A 26,207-nucleotide genomic window follows, 5' to 3' on the forward strand; every position below is an offset into this window, starting at 1 on the left:
TGCTAGGGCAAACAGGAGCGGGGACAATGGGCATCCCTGCCTTGTGCCTCTTTGTAGCTGGAAGTATTGACAGCTGGTGGTGTTAGTTCGAACGCTTACCTTTGGAGCGTTGTACAGGAGTCTCACCCAGGCGATGAATCCCGCTCCTCGCCCCAAAACCTTTCCAGTACCTCAAGGAGGTAGTTCCATTTGACTCTGTTGAAAGCCTTTTCTGCGTCCCGGGAGACGATCACCTCTGGTGTTCTCTCCACGCCGGGGGGGGGGAGGTCATTATTACATTCAATAGCCACCTGATGTTCGCAGTGACATGCCTACCCTTGACAAAGCCAGTTTCGTCTTGAGCGACCACTTCAAAGAACAAAGAACAATACAACACAGGAACAAGTCCTTTGGCCCTCTATGCCTGTACTGGTCATGACACCACCCATGGTCAAAACCCTCAGCACTTCCGACTGCTATATATATATATATATACACATCCTATCCATTTATTTGTTGAGGTGGCTTTTGAATGACATTCATTTATCTGCTTCCATGACCTACCCTGGCAACATGTTCTAGGCACTCACCACCCTGTTTAAAAAACCTGCCTCACACATCTCTCAACTTTGCCCCACAGGCCTTAAGCCTATGCCCCCTGGTGACTGCCCCTCCACCCTGGGAAAGAGTGCCTGCCCATCCATTCTATCCATGCCGCTCATAATCTTGTAGACCTCTTTCAGGTCACTTCTGGTGCACAGTTCCCCAGCCTTTTATATAGGACCTTTCGAGTATTTTCGCATCCACGGTCAGCAATGAAATGGGTCTGTATGATTCACATTCCGTCGGGTCTTTGTCTTTTTTGGGTATCAGTGAGATTGTGGCCTGCACTAGCATAGGAGGTAAAGTGCCCCTTGCTAACGAGTCTATGAACATGTCCCTTAGGTGTGGGGCCAGGGCCGTTGCAAATTTTTTATCGAGGTCCGCCAGGAACCCGTCCGCTCCTGGTGCATTCCCCGCATGCATGGAGCTGATGCTTTCCATGATTTCTCCCAGATATATTGGTGCTTCGTGTTTCCCCCGTCTGCCCACGACTGGCATTTCCAGGCTGTTGAGGAACTGTTTCAACCCCGCATCCCCGTCGGAGGACTCAGAGGTGTACAATCCTCAGTAGAAGGTCTTGAATGCTTGATGAACCTCTTTTGGTTCCGCTACCAGTCTGCCTCTGCTATCCTTTACCTGGGCTATTTCCCTCATGGCTGCCTGCTTTCTCAGCTGGTGAACCATTAGGCAACCAGCTTTTTCTCCGTGTTCGTAAAAGTTCCCCCATGTCGGCGGAGTTGGTACACTGCTTTCCTGGTGGATAGCAAGTTAAAGTCCATTTGCAGCTTTTTCCTTTCCGCCAGCAGCTCTCTGGTTGGGGCCTTGGAGTATTTTCTTGTCCATCTCTAAAATGGAGTCGATCAGCTGTTGCCTGGCCTCCTTCTTTTCCCTATCTCTATGTGCTTCCTAACAGCTCTGAAAGTGACCATCCAACACATCATTACAAGAAGGCTGCTCACCCCAAACTTCCAAAACGTAATCAGAGATGGACAATAAATGCTGATTTTGGCAACAGCACTCATCCATTTAACAAAATTAAACAGTAATCATATCTGACATATTCGAGCGAGAGGCACACCTCCTCCCCGGCAGAGGGGTTGGCCCCTGGTGACAGGGGTTACCCGCTGCTGCCGTGGATGATGACCCCTTCCGGAGGCCACAGACTGACATGGAGACCTCTACGACGCACATGCAGCAACCAGCAGTGTGATCAAATGGTGCTTCAGTCTCCTGAACATGCAATTCAGGTGCCTGCACCAGTCTGGAGTGGCTCTCCAGTATGATGCTGAGAGAGTTGCCCGCATCGTGGCAGCCTACTGCAGCATTCACAATATCACGCAGCAGAGGGGCAATGTGCTGGAGGACGATGAGGAGGAAGGACAGGCCTCGTCCGACAGGGAGGTGTGGGTGAGGGTGAGGATGGACAGGGCATGGGGCCGGGCAGGCATGGGAGGCCGCAAAACGTGTGCGCTAGGCCCAATGCGCACGGGACACCCTGATCGCCTCCAGGTTCACTGAGCAGGAGGGAGGGGGTGGATGGCCAAGGCCATGGACATCACATCCCGAACCCCCCCTCACGTCCACCCCACCAACACCTCCTCCCCCCCCCCCCCCCCCCCCCCCCCCCGCCTGCACCGCTTGAAACATACCGCAGCACTATGGGGTACAGGCCTGGGTTAGCAGTAACAGAAGGCCTGGTCCATGGGTTGGAGGGTGATGAAAACCCGCTCTGCGGTGAGCTCTAGTGCTCCGCATCGTATGACAATGTCTGACACCTACCCACAGTAGCAGACGATACAGCAGGAGTGGAAGCGGCCTGCTCTGATTCCTGCCCTGCGACCTGGATCCCCGTTGGCGGCCATCTTCTAAGGCAACTGAGCCTGCATGGTTCTGGCCCCTGCTCAAGTGTTCCAGCTGGTGTGATGCTGCCTTGTTCTGCCCGCTGCCCACCAGATGCGCCAGGGACAGGAGGGTGGGATCCCGAGGTGCTGTGGTGTTCTGGCACCTGCCCTGCGCAAGTCACAGCATGTGCCCTAACACCTACCCTCTCCCTCGTGGTCCCCTGAGGTCCCCCCGCCACCTGGCACTGTCAGTCCTGGAGGCCTGCTCTGGTCTCTGCCAGGGTCTGCATGGTCATGGCTATGGAGTACAGGGAGTGGACCATCTCCTTCCGGGGCTGTGCCATCCCCCTCTGGGACTGGGCCATTTCCCTCCGTGTCTCCGCCACTTCATACAGCGCCTGGGCAATGCAGTCAACATTCTCAGCCATGGCCCGCTGTGACTGGGCCACGCTGAGGAGTGCCGCTGCAATGTTCAGGTGGCTTTGGCACATGTGAGAGGGTAGCCCTGTCCTGAGCCTCGGCCACTGCCAGCAGAGAGTGCCTCAGGCCTTGGACACGCTGATCCATAGCCAAAACCCTCGCCCCCAATGCCTCCACCCCGGGCACCACCCGTGCGTTGTCGGCCTGGGTGGCACGCATGGTCGGCACCACCTCCTGCTCCTGCATGCAGTTGAATTCCTCCACCTGCGCCTGCAGGTGCTGGATGCTCGCCGACAACCCCTCATGCAGTCCCTGGCTCTGTGACTGCATCTGCACTGTAGTTGGGACTTCCTGTTTTTCTCAGCAAATAGCACTGAACAGTTTTTGATATGGTGATGACCTGTCAATCATACATAGATGTTTATAAACATTGTCATACCTTCTCAGCCGAGTACCTCAGATACATTCAAGCGGAAAGAGAAATGAAAACAAGCAACCCAGATGCTTGGCTGTCTGGAAGCTAATACCCTGCCTATTACAGCCTACTAAAATATTTTTCTCCAGAGAGTGAATGGAAACCTCGCAGTTCATAAGGTCTGAAGGATTTAAAGCCTTGTGATTTGTTTTGGCTTTCTATGAAGTAACAGCAGCTGCTTTCAGCATTCGTGCCTGAGGCACAGGTATAAGGGACAGTCAAGTGAAAAAGCAATGATTCTTCACTGTTTCTGCCTGAACTGCTCATTTGCTTCCAGGCGAGGTGACTGATGGTGGGGTGCTCTGATATATGGAGGGGGGCTCTTTGATATATGGGAGGTCTCTGATATGCATGGGGGCTCTCTGATATGTGGGGGGCTCTGATATAAGGGGAGGTTTCTGATGGGGATCTCTTTTTTTTGTAAAGTATTTTTATTCTCCATTTTCACATTTTCTTCAGAATTTATACCCCACCAACAAGCAGTAAACGGTAACAAATCCCCTTATCAACAACAACGATCCCATCCTCTTACCACCCCAAACAACGCCCCACCTGACAATATAAGCATCAAATAAAACAAACCCTCCCACGGTGGGAAAAACAAAGAAAAAAATAAAAAGGAATCAGGAATCGCCTATGGTCACCATAGACCTATTGACCCCCCCCCTCCCCAAAATTCAATGCCATCCAACCCCCGAAAGAGTACCATAAATGACACCCATGAATTGTAGACACCCCCCTCCCAGACTCCTTCACTTCCTCTTATAAGACTCCTCCCCCCAACCTCTGTTCCTTCCTCCCAACTTTCCACCCGGCTAGACTCATCGGGCCCTATTCTGCCAGGCTCCGATGGCCGCAGCCCCTCTCCCTACCTCACTCCCGTTCACTGGCCGGCTTAAACCGGCTGCGTGGAGGCCCTCGCCCGGGTCTCTTTCCCCCTTGCCCAGTCCCAGAAAAACCAAGAAATCCCCTTCAGCACACAACCCCCACATACACACTAAGCCCCAAAGAACCATCATTGCAATTGAAAATCCCATCTCTTCCCTTGTCCAAATATATACAATGTTGGCTCATTTAGCACATACAGCAGCACGCAGTGAAAAAATACAGTTACATGAGGCTACATCGGTACATGACCATTTCTCAATTCAGCCACAGTCCTTCTGCCTTCGCAAGCTCCTCCGCTGCTTCCGCCATTCCGAAAAATAAAAGTCCTTGGATTTGTAGGTCACCCTCAACTTAGCTGGGTATACTGTGCCGCACTGCACCTTGCTGATGTGCAGTGCCTTCTTCACCCGGCTGAAGGCAGCCCTCCTCCTTGCCAACTCCACAGTAAAGTCCTGATATATGCGTATACCAGCTCCAGCCCACTGCACCACCCGCTTCTGCTTTGCCCAGCACAGGACCTTCTCCTTCACACTGTAACTACGAAAACACAGCCACTACTCTTGGCGGCTCACTCTCCTTTGGTACAGGCCTCCACGACCGATGAGCCCGATCCAGTTCATATCGGGAGGGATCATCCCCCACCCCCAATAACTTTGCCAACATCATGGCAAAATACTCAGTTGGCCTCAGGCCTTCCTCTCCTTCGGGCAGACCCATAATCCTCAGATTCTGTTGCCTGGATCTGTTTTCCAAGTCGTCCATTTTGGCTTGCAGACTCTTTTTGATCTCCATCATCTTCCGCATCTCCTTCCCCCATCGAGGTAAATTGATCGCTGTGCTGCAATAATGTCTCTTCCATTTCCTTCAGTGCCTCACCTTGCTCCTGTACCTCCGCCACTGCACTTGATACCACCGCCCTCACCGGGGCAATTGCCTCCTCCACCAGCACTTTCAATACCGCCCCCACCTCCTGCTTCATCGCCTCCATGTGTTTTGTGAACTGCCTTTCGAGTTCCGTGGCCATCACCTTAGTCATTTCTTCAGCCGTGGGCAATGCGGCCTCCCCTGGTGCCCCAGCCTCCACTTTTCTTGCCGTCCCCGTGGTGACCTTTCCACTCCCTGACGGACTTTCAGCAGCTTTTTTCACGGCTGTTTTTTTACTTATTTTCGACATTTCCCTTTACTGTGCTTCTCCCTGCTTTTGCCGCCTCCGTAGCCCCTGGGACCGGGTGTTAAACCCCGAAAATGCCGTTTCTGAACGGGAGCCCGCCAATGTGCGGCTGCCTTCCTCCCACCATCACCGGAAGTCATCTCTGATGGGGATCTCTGATGGGAGTGTCAGCAGTAATTAAATTGTGGGAGGAGAAGGGCTTTCCAATAGTCTTTGGGTCACCAACGTTAAATGAAGAGCACGTTGACCAAGTACGAGGTCCATTGCGTCAGGGCCACGTGTAGAAATATTTGCACCAACCTATGCCTCCGTGAATCCCGGCCGAGACGGCTGGAGGATCACAGAGATTTGGAAAATCCAGTATCGAACCCATTAATTGGATATAACTAGATCCAAATGCACTGGACCAACTCACCAAGGCTCCTTGAACAGCACCACCTAAAACATGACCTCTGCTACCAAGAAGGATAGGGTTACAAATGAATGGAAACACCACCAGCTGCAATTTTCTATTCAAGCCTCACACCAACGATATCCCTGTTCCTTAATTATCTCTCAGTCAAAATCCAGGAATTTCCTTCCCAACAGCTCTGAAGGTGACCCTACAATACTTCATTACAGAAAACAGCTCTCCACAAACTTCCAAAAGGTAATCGGAGATAGACAATAAATGCTGATTTTGGCAGCAACACTCAGATCCATTTAACAAATTAAACAATAATCATATCTTTCTATTTACCAATGCAGAAATATACAGCAAGGCGACCAAGTATTGGTTTGTCAAAATATAGTCCAACATTAACAGCGTTTGTGAGTCCAGAAACTGACACAGAACAAGATAAAACTACAGAAATCTCCACAGAATCCACAGTTCCTCTGGTAATTATCAATGATCTTAAATAACAATCTAACTTTAATCAACCAATGGGACCGTAGTCAACAAGCAGGAAGGGGTCAGTGACGGCTGTTCAAACCTGGAGGATTGGGAGAAGTGGGCAGTGATTTTCTGTTTGTCTGAATTGAATTTGGTGTGTCTGTTTGTGCCAGAAAGCATCTGAATTCAGATTGGATTGCTTAGTGACAATCTTGTATTGATGAGCTGACATCCGGTGGCGTTCGTGACTGGAGCGGCCGCATGAAAAAGGGGCCACCGCCGGCGGATACGTTCTCCGGAGTTTTTTTTCCCCATTTTATTTTTCTCTGCCTATTTTCGACTTTTAGGGCCTAAGGGGCGGGAGCCAAACCAAATCCCCGAAAATCCCCGAGGGAGTTTCGGGCAGCCGGAGCGAAGGCATCAAGCCCAGAGTGCGCGGCAGTTAGAGTGTCAGGGGCGGAGTCTAATACGGGCTAATACAGGCCCGAATCCAGGATCGAGGCAGCCGGAACGCTGGCAGGTGGAGCAGCACAAGCAGTGAGACCGAGGTCAGTGCTTGAAGCAGCCGGACCAGCGGGGCAGGGCCCAGCACGTGAGGCAGCCGAAGGCAGCATGTAGAAGGGTCGTTACACGTTGGGTGGTTCCTGCTTGATGCGTGATGCACTATCAATTACGCAATGACGAGAGTAGGATGTAATCGAGGCTTTATTACACTGAGATGTGTGGCCTCCTACAGCAGCTGACGAAATGGCTGCTGTATGGGGAGCACACATATTTATACTCCGCCTACTGGACGGAGTCAGCAGGCAGGGATCTGCCCCTGTACCTGTTGTACAGGGGCCTTACCGTAAAACACATATATATATACAGTATATACATCAGTGGTGACGACCACATTCACCCCCTGTTAAAAATGAGTCTAGCGGGGGTGATGGAGAACTATGTACAGAAAGTTGTGTTTAAAATTACAGAAAATATTACAAATTCAGGCGGTCCGGTGCCTTGATCTGTCGTCGTGACCGCCGTAGTGCTGGTGGCGACTCCGGTGGCGGCTTGGTCTGCGATGACTCCGGGAGTGTGTCGAAAGCCTCTTCATCCCCGGGTGGGAGCAAGGGGAGGACGGATTGTCCTAGAGCTGGGGCTGCGGTGGGGTGCGCCGGGGGAAGGGAGAGTGGCACCAGGGCAGAGGGGGGTTGTGTGTGGAACCAGCTGGTGCCAGGTCCCTGAGGGGGACAGTGTCTTGGCAGCCGTCGGGGTACGCTACGTTAGCGTACTGCGGGTTGGCATGAAGTAGCTGTACCCTCTCAACCAACGGGTCCACCTTGTGGAGTCGAACGTGTCTACGGAGGAGAATGGGTCCAGGAGCTGCCAGCCACGTTAGTAGCGAAACCCAGGAGGTGGACCTCCTGGGGAAGGCAAAAAGACGTTCATGGGGGGTTTCATTAGTCGCGGTGCACAGGAGCGACCGAGTGGAGTGAAGTGCGTAGGGGAGGAACTCCTGCCAGCAGGTGGCCGGGAGATTTCTCGACTGTAGGGCCAGCTGGACGACCCTCTAAACTGTCCCATTCTCCTGCTCTACCTGCCCGTTTCCCCTGGGGTTGTAGCTGGTCATCCTGCACGAGGCAGTGCCCCTGTTGAGCAGGAACTGGCGCAGCTCATCGCTCATGAATGAGGATCCCCTGTCGCTGTGGACTTAGGCGGGGAAGCCGAATAGAGCGAAGATGGTGCTGAGGGCTTTGATGACGGTGGCAGACGTCATGTCGGGCATGGGAAGGCAAAGGGGAATATTCATCGACCACACTGAGGAAGCACGTGTTTCAGTCAGTGGGCAGGAGGGGCCCTTTGAGGAGCCAAGAATGCCACGGGCCTGACTGCCTGGTTGAGGGTGGCGGCCAGAGCAACGTCTGATGTATCGCTCTCGACTTGGAAAGGCAGTGTCTCATCGACCGCGTGCATCGCGGCCTTGGTGATGTCGGCCTTGAAACGGTTGAAGGCCTGGTGAGCCTCGGCCGTCAGGGGAAAAATGGTGGATTGAATGAGTGGGCGGGCCTTGTCTGCATAGTTTGGGACCCACTGGGCGTAATACGAAAAGAACCCCAGGCATCGTTTGAGGGCATGGGTCAGTGGGGGAGGGGGAGTTCCATGAGGAGGCGCATGCGATCGGGACGGGCCCCAGAACTCCGTTCTGGACCACATAGCCGAGGATGGCGAAGCGGTTCGTGCTGAACACGTACTTCTCCTTGTTATACGTGAGGTTGAGGAGAATGGTGGTATGGAGAAATTTGAAAAGGTTGGCATCATGGTCCTGCTGATCGTGGCTGCAAATTGTGACATAGTCCAGGTACGGGAAGGTGGCCCGCAGTCTGTACCAGTCAACCATTCGACCCATCTCCCGTTGGAAGACCGAGACCCCAGTGGTGACGCCGAAGGGGACCCGAAGAAAGTGGCAAAGACGGCCGTCTGCTTCGAATGCCGTGTGTGGCCGGTCTGCCTTACGGTTGGGAGCTGGTGGTAGGCAGATTTCAGGTCCACTGTCGAGAAGACCCGGTACTGTGCAATCTGATTGACCATATCAGATATGCGTGGGAGAGGGTACGCGTCAAGCTGCGTGTACCGATTGATGGTCTGACTATAGTCAATGACCATCCTGTTTTTCTCCCCTGTTTTGACCATGACCACTTGGGCTCTCCAGGGGCTGTTGCTGGCCTCGATTATGCCTTCCCGAAGCAACCGCTGGACCTCGGACCTGATCATGGTCCTGTCCTGGGCGCTGTACTGTCTGCTTCTGGTGGCAACGGGTTTGCAATTCAGGGTTAGATTGGCAAAAAGGGAAGGCGGGTCGACATTAAGGGTCACGAGGCTGCACATGGTAAGGGCTGCACATGCAAATGGTAATTTAGTAGGGGCCCGCCGAATTTCAGGGTGCGGCTTTGGAGGTTGCACTGGAAGTCCAGGCCGAGTAGCAAGGCAGCGCAGAGGTTGGGGAGGACATAGAGGTGGAAGCCGCTGAACTCCACACCCTGGACTGTGAACGTGGCGATGCAGTACCCCCGGATCGCCACAGAGTGGGATCCGGAGGCCAGGGAGATTCTCTGGTTAGCGGGGTGTACTGCATGGGAGCAGCGCCTTACCCTATCGGGGTGAATGAAGCTCTCAGTGCTCCCGGAGTCCAGCAGGCAGGAGATCTCGTGCCCGTTGACCTTCACCTTTGTTGAAGCGGTCACGAGTTTGTGTGGTTGAGACTGGTCAATCGTGACCAAGGCGAGATGCGGCTGGTCGTCGGTGGTTGCAGGTGATGAGCAGCCTGATGAGGTGCCCGACGTGCAGGAGTCCTGAGTTGGGCAATATGGCGGTGCCCATGAGCCGCACGTGTCCTGGGGGAGGCAAGATTGTGGCCCCCTGGGACTGCACGTGTATCTGGAGGAGGCAAGATGGCGGCTTCATTGGTCCTAGGAGGGACAAGATGGCGGCGCCCACAGGCCGCACGTGGTGTGAGCCGAGCAAGATTGCGGCGCCCACTAGCCGCACGTGAGGGGGTGCCGGGACAATAGTGGCGATTGAGCGGGCCTGGCACACTGCAGCGAAATGTCCCTTCTTGCCACAGGCCTTGCAGAGAGCGCTCCGCGCTGGGCAGCACTGCCGGGGGTGTTTTGATTGCCCACAGAAGTAGCATTTGGGTCCCCCGGGGTTGGTTGGCTGCCGCGAGGCACAGGCATGGGGTTGGCTGAGGGCGGTCGCTGATAGGGTCCACGATGGGATGGCCGTCTGCGGAGTCCACGATGCACTGGGGGGGGGTAGGCCACGCGGTCTGGGGGACAGGCCTGAATGTTGTGTGATGCGATCGTAAGTGAGAGTGCTAGTTTATTTGTCGCTGCAAGGTCGAGCGTGGCCCCTTCTAAGAGGCGCTGGCGGATGTAGTCAGACCCTATGCCCATAACGAACACGTCTCTCGTCAGCAAATTCGAGTGTTCCGTGGCCGAAACTGCCTGGCAATCACAGTCTCTACCTCGGCCGAGCAGGGCACGCCAGAAATCTTCCACTGACTTACTGGGAAGTTGGCGCCGCGTGGAAAGGAGATACCTGGCGTAGATTTAGTCCGCTGAGCGTAGTTTTCCTTCAGTAGCGCCATGGCCTCTGCGTAGGTCGGCACGTCCTGGACGAGTGGAAAGAAGTTGGAGCTCAGCCACATGTACAGGATCTGGAGCTTCTGTGCATCTGGGATTGTGTCTGGCGCAGACCCTGTGTACGCTTCAAAACAGGCTAGCCAATGTTTGAAGTCCTTTTTGGCGTTGGCTGCTTGAGGTTGCAGCTGCAGGCAATCCGGCTTGATGCGGAGGTCCATCTCTGAAAAATCTCAGTGTAATAAATTGATGCACTATCAATTAAGCAAAGACGAGAGTAGGATGTAATTGAGGCTTTATTACACTGAGATGTGTGGCCTCCTACAGCAGCTGGCGAAATGGCTGCTGTACGGGGAGCACACATATTTATATTCCACCTACTGGGCGGAGCCAGCAGGCAGGGAACTACCCCCGTACCTGTAATACAGGGGCCTTACCATAAAACACATATATATATACAGTATATACATCAGTGGTGACTACCACAATGCGTATATGGTTTTTTTTCTTTTTGGGAATTTTTAATGCCCAGTCCTGGGGACAATTCATGAAGAACCGACAAAAAGGAAAAAGATGTCCAAAAGTCAGAGGAAGGCAGCAGCGAGGAAGGGAGAGAATGAGAGCTCATCATTGAGCGTGGGCACCAGCCCAGGGGCTGACAAGAGGGCAGACACCGGGCCGCTGGGTGGAGCAACACTGCTTACAGCAGAGAAGATCGCTGAGGTGGTATCTCGAGAGGAGGTGGTATCTCGAGAGTTCGAAAAGCAGTTTGCAAAGCATATGGAGGTGATGAGAAAGGAGATGGCAGTGGCACTGAAGGCCTTGGTAGAGGAGGCAATTGCCCCGGTGAAGGTAGCTGCTATAAAGGCGTGCAGGGCCCAGGCTGACCGAGTACTTTGCCAAGATGATGGGGGAGGGAGAATAACCCCCTCGGTATGAATTGGACCGAGCTCATCGGTCGCTGAGCCACCAAGGGCAATGATTATCTGTTTTCACAGATATCACATGAAGGAGAAGATATTGAACTGGGCAAAGAAGGAGCGGGAGGTGCAATGGGCTGGTGCCAAGATTCGTATCTATCAAGACTTAACGGTGGAACTGGCAAAGCGGCGAGCGGCTTTCAACCAGGTGAAGGTGGCATTATACGACAGTGGAGTGCGGTTTGGAGTGGTGTATCCAGAAAAGCTAAGGGTGACCTTCAACTCCAGAGACTTTTATTTTGAGACGGTGGAGGCATTTATGAAGGCAGAAGGCTTGGGACGGCAGTAAAGAGTGGGAGAATGTATATATGTAACTTTGAATAACGTTCCTTCTTCATATTGTTATCGTGGTTAAAAGTTATTTGTTGTTGTTCTTTATAGCTTTGAATAATGTTCTCGCTTCATGTTCAAGACTAGTGAGGTTATGCTGCAACTGTATAAGGTGTTAGTGAGGCCACACCTGGAGTATTGTGTTCAGTTTTGGTCTCCTTACCTGAGAAAGGACATACTGGCACTGGAGGGTGTGCAGAGGAGATTCACTAGGTTAATCCCAGAGCTGAAGGGGTTGGATTACGAGGATAGGTTGAGTAGACTAGGACTGTATTCATTGGAATTTAGAAGGATGAGGGGGGATCTAATAGTAACATATAACATTTTATGAAGGGAATAGATAGGATAGATGCGGGCAGGTTGTTTCCACTGGCGGGTGAAAGCAGAACTAGGGGGTATAGCCTCAAAATAAGGGGAAGTAGATTTAGGACTGAGTTTAGGAGGAACTTCTTCACCCAAAGGGTTGTGAATCTATGGAACTCCCTGCCCAGTGAAGCAGCTGAGGCTCCTTCATTAAATGTTTTCAAGATAAAGATAAATAGTTTTTGACGAATAAAGGGTTATGGTGGTCGGGCGGGAAAGTGGAGCTGAGTCCACAAAAGGTCAGCCATGATTTCATTGAATGGCGGAGCAGGCTCGAGGGGCCAGATGGCCTACTCCTGCTCCTAGTTCTTATGTGCTTATATTCTTATTCTTATGTTGTTATAGAGATTTCAGTTTTTTTTTGTTGCTGTTCTTTGTAGCTTTGAATAACGTTCTTACTTCATGCTGTTATAGAGGTTCAAGATTTTTGTTGCTGTTATTTGCAGCATTGTTTTTTTAATGAAAAGTACATATTTGATTGTTTTTTCCTGGGACTGGGCCTGAGGGGCGGAAAGGTCTTAGCAGGGGCCCCTGTGCTAGCTAACTTAAATTGTCTCGTGAGTGGAGGAGATTTGGGGGGAGGGGCTGCGACATTGGAGCCTGTGAGCAGGTTTCAATGGGCCTAGGAGGTGAGAAAAGGGAGGTGAGGGGATCGACACTGGGTGGGGTTTCTTTGAGAGGGAGTGTAAGGGGGATTCTGGGAGGGGAGGATGGGGTTGGATGATAACAATGGATAGGGACGGGTCAGGCTCAGTGGGTAGGGCCCGAAATTATGATGATGGTGGATAAGCAGGGAAGGGAGGTGGGGGGGGAGAAGGGAAGAGGAGAGACCCCCTGTTAGGATAGTTATGTGGAACGTGAGGGGGTGAGAGGCCCAGTGAAGAGGTCGAGGGTGCTTGCGCATTTGAAAAGTTTGAAAGCAGATGTGGTGATGCTGCAGGAAACTCACTTGAGGGTGAAGGATCAGGGGAGGCTTAGAAAGAGCTGGGTTAGCTTGGTGTTTCACTCGGGTTTTGATAGCAGGGCCTGGGGGGTTTGCTGTACTGGTGAATAAAAGAGTGAGGTTCCAAATGGACAAAGTTGTGGCAGATCAGGGAGGTCGGTACTTAATAGTGTCAGGGGCATTGGAAGGGAGGTTGGTGGCTTTGGTAAGCGTGTATGCTCCCAACTGGGATGATGCAGGGTTTGTAAAGAAGGTGTGTGGGGCCATCCCCAATTTGGATTTAGATGAATTGATAGTGGGTGGAGACTGGAATATGGTGGAGGAGCCAAAATTGGACAGGTCATGACTGCAACCACTTACCCGGTCAGGGGGAGCGAAGGCGTTGGCTGGGCTAATGGTGGAAATGGGAGGTGTGGACCCGTGGAGGTTTTTGTACCTAGGCGAGCGGGAGTATTCTTTCTTATCTTCAGTTCATAAGGCCTATTCTCCGATAGATTGTTTTGTGGTGGGGAAGTCGCTGCTGACCGGGGTCAAGGGGTCAGAATATTCAGCAATTGCGATATCGGACCATGTGCCACACTGGGTTGATATGGTGTTGGAGAAGGGAATAGTGCAGAGGCGGGGGTGGAGATTGAATGTGGGGCTTTTGGGGAACCGAGGGTTTCGTGAAAAGATTGGAAAAGTGATTGAGCAATATGTGTGGTTTAATTATCCGGGTGAGCAGGCGGTGGTATGGGAAGCTTTGAAGGCAGTGGTGAGGGAGGCGGTGATATTGTTTAAGGCAAAGGTGGATAAAGAGGAGAGGGTGGAACAGCAAAGATTAATAGATGAGATGTTGGAAGTGGATAGGAGGTATGCAGAGGATGTTGATCCAACACTGTTGGAAAAGAGGAATGGGTTGCAGGTGAGTTTTGACCGGCTGTCCACAAGGCGGTGCGCCAATTGAGACGGGAGAGGGGAGCAGTCTATGGGTATGGAGAGAAGGCGGGACACATGCTGGCAGGCCAGCTTCAGAAGGAGGCAGCGGTGAGGGAAATTGTTCAGGTGCAGGATAGGGCAGGGATGTTGGTGGTGGCCCCAGATCAGATTAATAGAGTGTTTGAGGAGTTTTACGAGAGAGATTGTTTAGATCGGAGCCACCTGGGGAGGATCGGGAGATGCAGGAATTCCTGGATGGTTTGGAATACCCGAGGTTGGGGGAGGGGGACAGGGTCATATTGTAGGGGGCGATAGCAGAGCAGGAGATAAATGCTGCAATTGGGAGGATGCAGTCGGGGAAGGAAGCAGAGCCTGATGGTTTCCGGTGGAATATTACAAGAACTGTAAAGATAAGTTGGCACCGCTGATGGTGGAGATATTTGAGCCGGCGGTCGGGAAGGGGGTGCTGCCACAGAATTTGGGGCAGGCAGCGATCTCCCTGTTGCTCAAGAAGGATAAGGATCTGACAGAATGTGGGTCCTATCGGCCACATATCACTTTTAAATGTAGACGCTAAGGTGTTGGAGAAGGTATTGGCCGGGAGGTTGGAGGTAGGTTGCCTCCCAGAGGTGATAGGGGAAGATCAGACCGGGTTTGTGATGGGGAGGCAGCTCTTTTCGAACATTAGGAGGGTATTGAACATGGTTATGGCGCCGGCAGAGGGGAGGGAGACAGAGGTCGTTGTGGTATTTGACGCTGAGATGGCGTTTGACTAGGTAGAAAGAGGGTATTTGATGGCGGTTCTGGAGCGGTTTGGAATTGGGCCATGATTTGTAGATTGAATAAGGCTGCTGTACAGGGAACTAAGGGCGAGTGTTTGCACGAATGTGAATACATGAATTTGGGATATTTTGCTCTGCACCGTGGGACGAGGCAGGGATGTCCTATGTCCCCCCTGTTGTTCACGCGTGCGATTGAGCAGTCGGCCATCGTGTTGAGGAGGTTGGAGGTATGGAAAGGGATATTGCAGGGGGAGGGGAGGTAGAGCATATCTTTGTATGCGGATGACTTTCTGTTGGATGGATCGGAACCGGGTGTGTCGATTGGGGGGCATATTGGAGCTGCTTCGAGTGTTTGGGTCTTTTTCGGGAAATAAACTAAATTTAGACAAAAGTGAATATTTTGTGGTGTCTCTGCGAGGGGAGGCATGGGTGGGTGGTGGCTATGATTCCGTAGGGCAGCGACTCACTTTAGATATCTGGGGGTGTAGGTGGCACAGGATTGGTGGGGGGGGCTCCGTCGGTTTAACATTACTAGCAGGGCCGGCTCAAGGCCGCCGCCCCCCCCTCGGATCCCCCCCCGGCCCCCCCTCGGATCCGCCCCCCCACCCCCCCCTCGGGTCCGCCCCCCCCCGGGTCCGCCCCCCCCTCGGGTCCGCCCCCCCCCCCGGGTCCCCCCCCCCCGCCCCCCCCCCCCTCGGGTCCGCCCCCCCGCCCCCCCCCCTCGGGTCCGCCCCTCGGGTCCGCCCCACCCTCCCCTCGGCCCCGCCCCTCGGCCCCCCCGCCCCTCGGCCCCGCCCCTCGGCCCCGCCCCCCCCAAGGGCGCCGAAGTTCAGCTTGCCCGGGGCGCCAGCAACCCTAGGGCCGACGCTGATTACTAGTCTGGTGGGGAGGATGAAAGCGGATCTGGCAAGGTGAGATGGTCTCACTCTGTCACTGGCCAGTTGGGTACAGGCAATTAAAATGAACGTGTTGCCATGATTCTTGTTTATTTTTCAGTGCCTGCCGATATTCCGATCTTTCCGCCAAAGGCATTTTTCAAGGAGTTTGAAAAGATGATTACCTTGTTTATATGGGGGGTGGGGAAGGTGGCTAGGATTAGGAAGGTGCTGTTGCAGAGAGGACAGCAGTCAGGGGTGTTGGGTCTTCTGAATTTACTGTATTATTACTGGGCGGCGAACGCGGAGAAGATGAGGAACTGGGTTAGAGGAGGGGGACTCTCAGTGGGTTAGAATTGAGGAGAGTCTGTGCAGGGGGTCGGGGCTGAGGCTGTTGGCAACAGCGCCACTCCCAATGGCTCTGGGGAAATACTCAGGGAGTCCGGTGGTAGTAGCGACGTTGAAAATCTGGAGGCAGTTGCGGCAGCATTTTAGGCTGGGGGCGGGGTCAAGGGAAATGCCGATTCGGAGGAATCACAGATTTGAGCCACGGAAGTGGGATGGGAGCTTTCAGAGATGGGGAGTAGAAGGGAGTCAGGGCATTAAAGGGTTTGTTTCTAGGAAGACGATTGCGGGATTGAAGGAGCTGGGGGTGAAATATAGGTTGGAGCAGGGGGAAATGATTCGATATATGCAGGCCTGTGATTTCACTAAGAAGGAGATACAGAGCTTTCCAGTAGCACCGGCCTCCACACTGTTGGAGGAGGTGCTGACGACGGGGGGAATGGAGAAGGGGGTGGTGTCGGTGATTTATGGGGCGATTCTGGGATAAGAGAAGGCACCGCTGGAAGGGATTAAGGCAAAGTGGGAGGAAGAGTTGGGAGACATCATGGAGGAGGGGTTGTGATGTGAAGTGTTCCAGCGGGCAATTGCCTCAACTTCGTGCACGAGGTTGGGGCTGCTACAGCTGAAGGTGGTGTGCACCTCACAAAGGCGAGGATGAGCTGACTCTTTGGGGGGGGGGGGTGTAGAGGATGTTTGTGAACGTTGTGGGGGGGCCTGGCAAATCACGTCCATATGTTTTGGTCCTGCCCAAGCTGGAGGGGTATTAGAGGGAGGTGTTCAGGGTAATTTCGAAGGTGGGTACATGTGAGGCTTGAGACGAGTCCTCTGGAGGCCATATTCGGGGTATCAGATTGGCCGGAGTTGGAAGCGGGTGCGGAGGCAGATGTTTTAGCCTTCGCCTCGCTCATCGCCTGAAGGCAGACCCTGTTGGGGTGGAGGTCAGTTTCTCCTGGTCAGTTTCTCCTCGCCCTGGCGTGGAGAGGGGATCTGTTGGAGTTTTTAACACTGGAGAAGGTGACATTTGAGTTGAGGGGAAGGATGGAAGGGTTCTACAATTAATGGGCTTTGTGTATTATACACTTTCAAGAATTGGATGACATCAAACATTTGGGGTGGGGTGGACTGTGTATGTTGTTGGTGACTATTTAGGGGTGGATGGTGGATGGTGGATTCCTGAATCCTTTTCTTTGATGTTTGTATTTAAAATGTTGAGGGTTGTTTAGGGGTTGGTGGAAGGAAGGGATTGTTGGCCAGGGGATTGACATTGTATTTGTTATTGTTGATTATTTGTTGTTGGTGTAAATTTGGATGAAAATGTAGAAAAGGAGGAGAATAATTTTTTCTTTTAAATGAGATCTTCCATTGATGATCAGTATTTCAGGTCATCTCCACGACAGTAAATATCATTTCTATGTCTAAGCGACTTCATAATTTTAAAGGACTCTATTACATCGTTCCGCATCTCGGGCAGTATTCTCTAGTTGGGAGACATTCTCCCACCGGTGTAGAATCACTTTTCCTCTGTGCCGCGCAAGGAGCAGCATGCAGGAGCAAATCATTCTCCATTGCCATGTCAATTTACATCCGGCAGGGAACTTCTGGGATGCCGTTCCAAAATCGTAATACGGCCACCATTTTGAGTGGGGGAACCGACAACATGGTCTGGACGCTGGCCGCCACCCTGCCCCACAAGGCAAATCCTGCCCCCGACCCTGCTGGCAAGCAGAGGCATCTTCCCCCTCACCTGGGGAATTGATGGGTCACCACCCCCCACAGCATGCCCACATAAACATCCAGGAGAAAAGTGTTTTCGCTTCCTCTTTCTCTCAACAGAAAGCACTTAACTCGCAGTTCATAGATCTGAGGGAAAATAAAGCCTTGTGATGTGTTTTTGCTTTCTATAAAGTAACAGCACTCCTGCCCGAGGCACAGGTATAAGGGACAGATATGTGAAAAAGCAATGATTCTTCACCGTTTCTGTCTCGACTGCTCGTTTGCTTCCAGGCAGGGTGACAAATGGCGGGGTGCCTCTGATATATGGGGGAGGGCTCTGATATACAGGGAGATCTCTGATATGCATGGGGGGTCTCTGATATGTGGGTGCTTGCAGGGTACATAAAGACTGATACTAAGAGGTTCTACAGATTTGTGAAGAGAAAGAGATTGGTAAAGACAAATGTAGGACCCCTACAGACAGAAACAGAGGAATGCATAATAAGGGACAAAGAAATGGCTGAATAATTAAATACATACTTTGGTTCTGTCTTCACAAAAGGGGACACAAATCATATTCCAGAAATGTTGGAGAATGAAAGGTTTAGTGAGAGGAAAGAACTGAGGGAGTTCAACATTAGTAGAGAAATGGTGCTGGGAAAATTGATGGGACTGAAGGCGGATAAATCCCCAGGGCCTGATAATTTGCATCCTAGAATGCTTAAGGAAGTGGCTCTGGAAATAGTGGATGCATTGGTGGTCATCTTCCGGGATTCTATAGACTCTGGAACAGTCCCTGCAGTTTGAAGGGTAGCTGATGTCACTCCAATATTCATAAAGGAAGGTAGAGAGAAAATAGGGAATTATAGACCAGTAAGACTAACATCGGTAGAAAATTCTTGAAACATTATCAAGGACTTTATAGTGGAACATTTAGAAAGCAGTGGCAGGATCAGTCAGAGTCAGCATGGATTTATGAAGGGAAAATCATGCTTGACAAATCTGTTGGAATTCTTTGAAGATGTAACCAGTACAGTTGACAAGGGGGAGCCAGTCGATGTGGTATGTTTGGACTTTCAGAAGGTGTTTGACAAAGTCCCACATAAGAGATTATTTTGCAAAATTAAAGCGCATGGGATTGGGGGAGGTGTATTGAGGTGGTTAGAAAACTGATTGGCAGAGAGGAAGCAAAGAGTAGGAATTAATGGGTCCTTTTCAAATTGACAGGCAGTAACTAGTGGGGTACCGCAGGGACCAGTGCTGGGACCCCAGCTATTCACAATATATATTAATGATTTTGATGAGGGAACAAAATGTAACATCTCAAAGTTTGCAGATGATACCAAGTTAGGTGGGAGGGTGAACTGTGACGAGGATGCAGCGATCCTACAGCATGATCTGGACATGCCGGTTGGGCGATTGGGCAAATCAATGGCAGATGCAGTATAATTTGGAAAAATGTGAGGTTATTCACTTTGGAAGGAAAAACGGGAAGGTGGATTAATAATAATAACAATCGCTTATTGTCACAAGTAAGCTTCAATTAAGTTACTGTGAAAAGCCCCTAGTCCCCACATTCCATTCACATATTGAAAGTCTACGTGTACAGGTCTATGGGTCACTGAAAGGCGCAACACAGGTGGAGAAGCTAGCCAAGAAGGCATACGGCATGCTTGCCTTCATTGGCCGGGGCATTGTGTATAAGAATTGGCAAGTGATGTTGCAGCTGATTAGAACCTTAGTTCGGCCACACTTGGAGTATAGTGTTCAATTCTGGCCGCCACACTACCAGAAGGATGTGGAGGCTTTAGAGAGGGTGCAGAAGAGATTTACCAGGATGTTGCCTGGTATGGAGGGCATTAGATATGAGGAGCGGTTGAATAAACGCGGTTTGTTCTCACTGGAACGACGGAGGTTGAGGGGCGACCTGATAGAGGTCTACAAAATTATGAGGGGCATTGACAGAGTGGATAGTCAGAGACTTTTCCCCAGGATAGAGGGGTCAATTACTAGGGGGCATAGGTTTAAGGTGCGAGAGGCAAAGTTTAGAGGAGATGTGCGAGGCAAGATTTTTACACAGATCGTAGTGGGTGCCTGGAACTCGCTGCCGGAGGAGGTGGTGGAAGCAGGGACGGTAGTGACATTTAAGGGGCATCTAGACAAATACATAAATAGGATGGGAATAGAGGGATTCGGACCCAGAAAGTGTAGAAGATTTTAGTTTAGACGGGCAGCATGGTCGTCACGGGCTTGGGGGGCCGAAGGGCCTGTTCCTGTGCTGTACTTTTCTTTGTTCTTTTGTTCTTTGTATTGCGGCGCGTGTTCGGGGAGGCCGGTACGGGAATTGAACCCACGCTGCTGGCATTGTTCCGCATTGCAAGCCAGGTATTTAGCCCACTGTGCATTACTACCTGAATTGTTGTAAATTGGGAGAGGGGAGTGTGCAGTGGGACCTGGGTGCCCTTGTGCACCAGTTGCTGAAGGTAAGCATGCAGCTGCAGCAGGTGGTAATGAAGGCTAATAGTATGTTGGCCTTCATTGCGAGATGATTCGCGTACAGAAGCAGAGATGTGGTGCAGCAATTATACAGAATCATAGATCATAGAATTTACAGTGCAGAAGGAGGCCATTCGGCCCATCGTGTCTGTACCAGCCCATACAAAGAGTACCGTACTGACGCCTGCATATCCACTCTATCCCCGCAAACCCCATCTAATGTTTTTTGGACAGGAAGGGCAATTTAGCATGGCCAATCCACCCATACAGGGCCTTGGTGAGGCCACATCTGGAGTATTGTGTGCAATTTTGGTCTCCTTTTCTGAGGAAGGATGTTCTTGCTCTCAGGATCGCAGCGAAGGTTTACCAGACTGATTCCAGGGATGGTGGGACTGCCATATGAGGAGAGATTGACGAGGTTGGGATTGTTCTCGCTGGAGTTCAGAAGCATGGGATTGTTCTCGCTGGAGTTCAGAAGCAGAGCGACTTATAAAATTCTAACAGGACTAGACAGGGTGGATGCAACAAAGATGTTCCCAATGATGGGTGTGTCCAGAACCAGGGGTCACAGTCTGAGGATTCAGGGTAAACCATTTCGGACAGAGATAAGGTGACGTGTCTTCACCCAGAGTGCTGAGACTGGGGAATTCATTACCACAGGAAGTAGTTGATGCTAAAATATTGAATATATTCAAGAGGTGGCTCGATATAGCACTTCGGGCGGATGGGATTAAAGGTTATGAGGAGAAAGCAGGATTAGGCTATTGAGTTGGATGATCAGCCACGATCATGATCGACGGCGGATCAGGTTCGAAGGGGTAAAAGGCCTCCTCCTGCTCCTATCTTCTATGTATCTATATATCTATATACGGGGCGGAACTGATATGCAGGGGGGCTCTGACATGGGGGTTGTTTCTAATTGGGATTTCTGATGGGAATGTCAGCAGTAATTGAATTGTGAGAAAAGTGGGGCCCTCCAATAGCCTTTGGGTCACCAACATTAAATAAACATCCCTTTGACCCAACGCATCAGGGCCACGTATAAATTACTTGCACCAATCTATGCCTGCGTGAATCCCGGCCGAGAGGGCTGGAGCATCATGAACGCATGGAGAATCTGGTGTCCAGTCCGTTATTTGAATGCAAATAGGTCCAAATGCAATGGAGCAACTAACCAAGGCTCCTTGAAAGGCACCTCCTGAAACATGACCTCTGCTGCAAAGGACAGTGTTACAGATGAATGGAAACACCACCAGCTGCAAATCTCTGTTCAACTCACATGCCAATGATATCCCTGTTCCTTAATTATCACAGTCAAAAGCCAGCAATTCCCCTTCCTAAGAGCTCTGAAAGTGATGCTACAACGCATCATTACAAGAAGGCTGCTCACCCCAAACTTCCAAACGGAAATCAAAGATAGACAATAAATGCTGATTTTGGCAGCAACACTCAGATCCCTTCTAACAAAATTAAACAAGAATCATATCTTTCTATTTACCAATGCAGAAATATATAGCAAGGCGACCAAGTATGGATTTGTCAAAACATGGCCCCACATTAACAGCGTATGCGAGTCCAGAAACTGACACAGAGCAAGATAAAACTACAGAAATCTCCACAGAATCCACAGTTCCTCAGGTAATTATCAATGATCCTCAATCACAATCTGACTTTAATAAACCAATGGCTGTCAGTGACGGATGTTCAAACCTGGAGGATTGGGAGAGGTGGGCAGTGATTTTCTGTTTGTCTGAATTGAATTTGGTGTGTCTGTTTGTGCTAGAAAATCACCTGAATACAGATTGGGTTGCTTAGTGACCATCTTACATTGATGACCAGTATTTCAGGTCATCTCCACGCCCGGATCTATGATTTCTATGTAGAAGCGACTTAATAATTTTAAAGGACTCTATTACATTGTCCCGCATCTTGGGCAGGATTCTCCGTTTGGGAGACTATTGTTCTTCCACCGGTGTAGAATCACTCTTGCTCTGCACCTACGTAAGGGGCGGCATCCAGGAACGATTCACCCTCATTTGCCATGCAAATTTACATCTGGCAGGAAACACCTGGGATGCCATTCCGAATCCTGTTATTGAGCTGCTATTTTGAGTGGGTGGCCTGATATCATGGTCCGGCCACCGCCCTACCCCACAAGGCAAAACCTGCCCCTCCACTTGCTGACAAGGAGAGGCATCTCCCCCCTCACCTGGGGAATTAATGGGTTACCCCCACCCCCCATAGCATGCTCCTCTCGGAGACAAGTGCTAACACTTCCTCTTTTCCTCAGCAGAAAACACTTAACTGCATTTGATGTGGTGATGACCTGTCAATCATATATAGATGTTTATACACATTGTGATAACTTCTCAGTACCGCAGATACATTTAAGCCTAAAAGGAAATGAAAACAAGAAACCCAGACCCCAAGCTGTCGGGAAGCTATTAACCTGCCAGTTACAGCCTACCAAAAGCTTTTTATCTTGAAAGTGAATGGAAGTCACGCAGTTCATAGGGCCTGAGGGAGTATAAAGCCTTGTGATTTTCTTTGGCTTTCTATGAAGTAACAACAGTAGCTTTCAACACTTCCGACTAACGCACAGGTATAAGGGACAGATATGTGAAAAAGTAATGATTCTTCACTGTTTCTCCCTGGACTGCTCATTTGCTTCCAGGCAGGGTGACTGATGGCAGGGTGCCTCTGATATATGAGGGAGGGCTCTGATATACAGGGAGGTCTCTGATATGCATTGGGGCTCTTTGATATGGGGGGCCTCTCTGATATGTGGGGGCTTGCAGGGGACACTAATAGTTTCCATAGATATGTGAAGAGAAAGAGATTGGCAATGACAAATGTAGGACCCCTATAGACAGAAACAGGAGAATACATCATAAGAACATAAGAACAATGAGCAGGAGTAGGCCATCTGGCCCCTCGAGCCTGCTCCACCATTCAATGAGATCATGGCTGATCTTTTGACGGTGCCATGAACCCTGCTGCTGCCTTCCCCTGGTGAGCCATCTCCCTCAACAGTATCCAAAGCGGTATACCTGAGCTCCCACATCGCACACGAGGAGCATGACACGGGTCTGGGATCTCCTGCCATGTCTTAAACCTTAGGTAAACTTATACAACTACAATTTCAAAAAATGAAAGAAAAATAAATAAATTAGACAATGAAATGAAAAACTACTTACCAGTCACTTACCAGGGTTAAAAGCACCTCCTCCCCACCCAGCTTTGAATTCCCACCTAGCTTCAAATTCCCAAACTCACTCTTGGTTGTGCCTCACTCTGGCTGTGTCTTCTCTGGCTCACTTGGAGAACTCACCCAGGGTCTCAGATGCTCCCTAGTTCTCTCCCACTTACCTTTCCTGATTACCTCACTGCACCAAATTACCAAGTTCCAATTTCCCACTCTGGATGTGACTCACTCCGGCTGTGTCATCTCGACTTGCGCAAAGCGGGACAAATACGGGAAAAAACAAATGGCTTAGCAATTAAATACATACTTTGGTGTTGTCTTCACAAAACAGGACATAAATCAGATACCAGAAATGTTGGAGAATGAAAGGTTTAGTGAGAGGGAAGAATTGAGGGAGATCAACATGAACAGAGAAATGGTGCTGGGAAAATTGATGGGATTGAAGATGGATAAATCCCCAAGGCTTGATAATCTTCATCCCAGAATGCTTAAGGAAGTGGCTCTGGAAATAGTGGATGCATTGGTAGTCATCTTCCAGGATTCTATAGACTCTGGAACAGTCCCTGCAGATTGGAGGGTAGCTGATGTCACTCCAATATTCATAAAGGAAGGTAGATGGAAAACAGGGAATTATAGACCAGTAAGACTAACATCGGTAGTGGGAAAATTCTTGAAACATTATCAAGGACTTTATAGTGGAACATTTAAAGACAGTGGCAGGATCAGTCAGAGTCAGCATGGATTTATGAAGGGAAAATCATGCTTGACAAATCTGTTGGAATTCTTTGAAGATGCAACCAGTTGATAAAGGTGAGCCAGTCGATGTGGTATATTTGGACTTTCAGAAGGCGTTTGACAAAGTCCCGCATAAGAGATTATTGTGCAAAATTAAAGCGCATGGGATTGGGGGAGGTGTATTGAGGTGGTTAGAAAACTGATTGGCGGGGAGGAAGCAAAGAGTAGGAATTAATGGGTCCTTTTCAAATTGGCAGGCAGTAACTAGTGGGGTACCGCAGGGACCAGTGCTGGGACCCCAGCTATTCAAAATATATATTAATGATTTTGATGAGGGAACAATGTGGTATGTTGGACTTTCAGAATGTGTTTCACCAAGTCCCGCATAAGAGATTATTGTGCAAGATTAAAGTGCATGGGATTGGGGAGGTGTATTGAGGTGAATAGAAAACTGGTTGGCAGAGAGGAAACAAAGAGTGGAAATTAATGGGTCCTTTTCAAATTGACAGGCAGTGGGGTTCCACAGGGATTGATGCTGGGACCCCAGCAAATCTCCGTATATATTAATGATTTTGATGAGGGAACAAAATGTAACATCCCAAAGTTTGCAGACGGTACCAAGTTGGGTGCGAGGGTGAACTGTAAAGAGGATGCAGAGATCCTACAGCATGATCTGGACAGGTTGGGCGAGTGGGCAAATCAATGGCAGATGCAGTATAATTTGGATAAGTGTGAGGTTATTCACTTTGGAAGAAAAAACAGGAAGGTAGATTACTTCCTGAATGGTTGTAAATTGGAAGAGGAGAGTGTGCAGCGGGACCTGGGTGTCCTTGTGCACCAGTCGCTGAAGGTAAGCATGCAGGTGCAACAGGCGGTGAAGAAGGCTAAAGGTATGTTGGCCTTCATTGTGAGAGAGTTTGAGTACAGGAGCAGCGATGCATTGCTACAATTATACAGGGCCTTGATGAGGCCACACCTAGACTATTGTGTGCAGTTTTGGTCTCCTTTTCTGAGGAAGGATGTTCTTGCTCTCGAAGGAGTGCAATGAAGGTTTACCAGACTGATTCCAGGGATGGCGGGACTGTTAAATGAGGAGAAATTGACTAGGTTAGGATTGTCCTCGCTGGAGTTCAGAAGCATGAGGGGGGATCTCATAGAGACTTATAAAATTCTAACAGGACTAGACAGGGTAGATGCAGGGAAGATGTTACCAATGATAGGTGTGTCCAGAACTAGGGGTCACAGCCTGAGGATTCAGGGTGAACCATTTCGAACAGAGATGAGGAGACATTTCTTCACCCAAAGTGGTGAGCCTGTGGAATTCATTACCACGGGTAATAATTGATGCTAAAACATTGAATATGTTCAAGAGGCGGCTAGATGTAGCACTTGGGGTGAATGTGATCAAAGGTTATGGGGAGAAAGCAGGATTAGGCTATTGAGTTGAATGATCAGCCATGACAGTGATGAATGGCGGATCAGGCTCAAACGGCCAAAAGGCCTCCCCCGCTCCTAACTTCTATGTATCTATATTCGTGGAGACACTGATATGCAGGGCGATCTCAAATATGCAGGGGCCTCTGATATGGGGGTGGTTTCTGATGGGGATCTCTGATGGGAGTGTCAGCCATAATTGAATTGTGGGAGGAAAGGGACCCTCCAATAGCCTTTGGGGGTACCAACGTTAAATACACACCCCTCTTGAACAGCACGAGGTCCATCGCGTCATGGCCACGTTTAAATTACGAGCACCAATCAATGCCTGCGTGAATCCCAGCCAAGAGGGCTGGAGCATCGCAAAGATATGGAGAATCCGTTAATTGGATACAACTCAGTTCAAAAGCACTGGAACAACTCACCAAGGCTCCTTGAACAGCACCATCCAAAACACGACCTCTGCTACCAAGAAGCATAGGGTTATGGATGAATGGAAACACCACCAGCTGAACTTTTCTGTTCTAGCCTCACACCAACAATATCCCTGTTCCTTAATTATCACTCAATCAAAATCCAGAAATTCCCTTTTAACAGCTCTGAAGGTGACCCTACAACACTTCATTACAGAAGACTGCTCACCCCAAACTTCCAAAAGGTAATCGGAGATAGACAATAAATGCTGATTTTGGCAGCAACACACACATCCCTTCTAA

The 26,207-nt window shown here is 50.3% G+C and overlaps 1 protein-coding gene across 1 annotated transcript in view; it reads left to right on the forward strand.

The window, feature by feature from the left end:
• LOC119962278 (microtubule-associated protein futsch-like) overlaps positions 1-21,912 on the forward strand; it is a 433,376-nt gene extending 411,464 nt beyond the window's left edge. Inside the window, exons 37-39 of the mRNA XM_038790266.1 lie at positions 6,125-6,256; positions 21,624-21,755; positions 21,901-21,912. Of these exons, the coding sequence (XP_038646194.1) occupies positions 6,125-6,256; positions 21,624-21,755; positions 21,901-21,912 (276 nt within the window). The remainder of the gene's footprint in view (positions 1-6,124; positions 6,257-21,623; positions 21,756-21,900) is intronic.
• The last annotated feature ends 4,295 nt before the right edge of the window (positions 21,913-26,207 follow it).

This window comes from Scyliorhinus canicula, chromosome 2, assembly GCF_902713615.1.
Source record: "Scyliorhinus canicula chromosome 2, sScyCan1.1, whole genome shotgun sequence".
In the NCBI taxonomy this organism is placed as follows: Eukaryota; Metazoa; Chordata; class Chondrichthyes; order Carcharhiniformes; family Scyliorhinidae; genus Scyliorhinus; species Scyliorhinus canicula.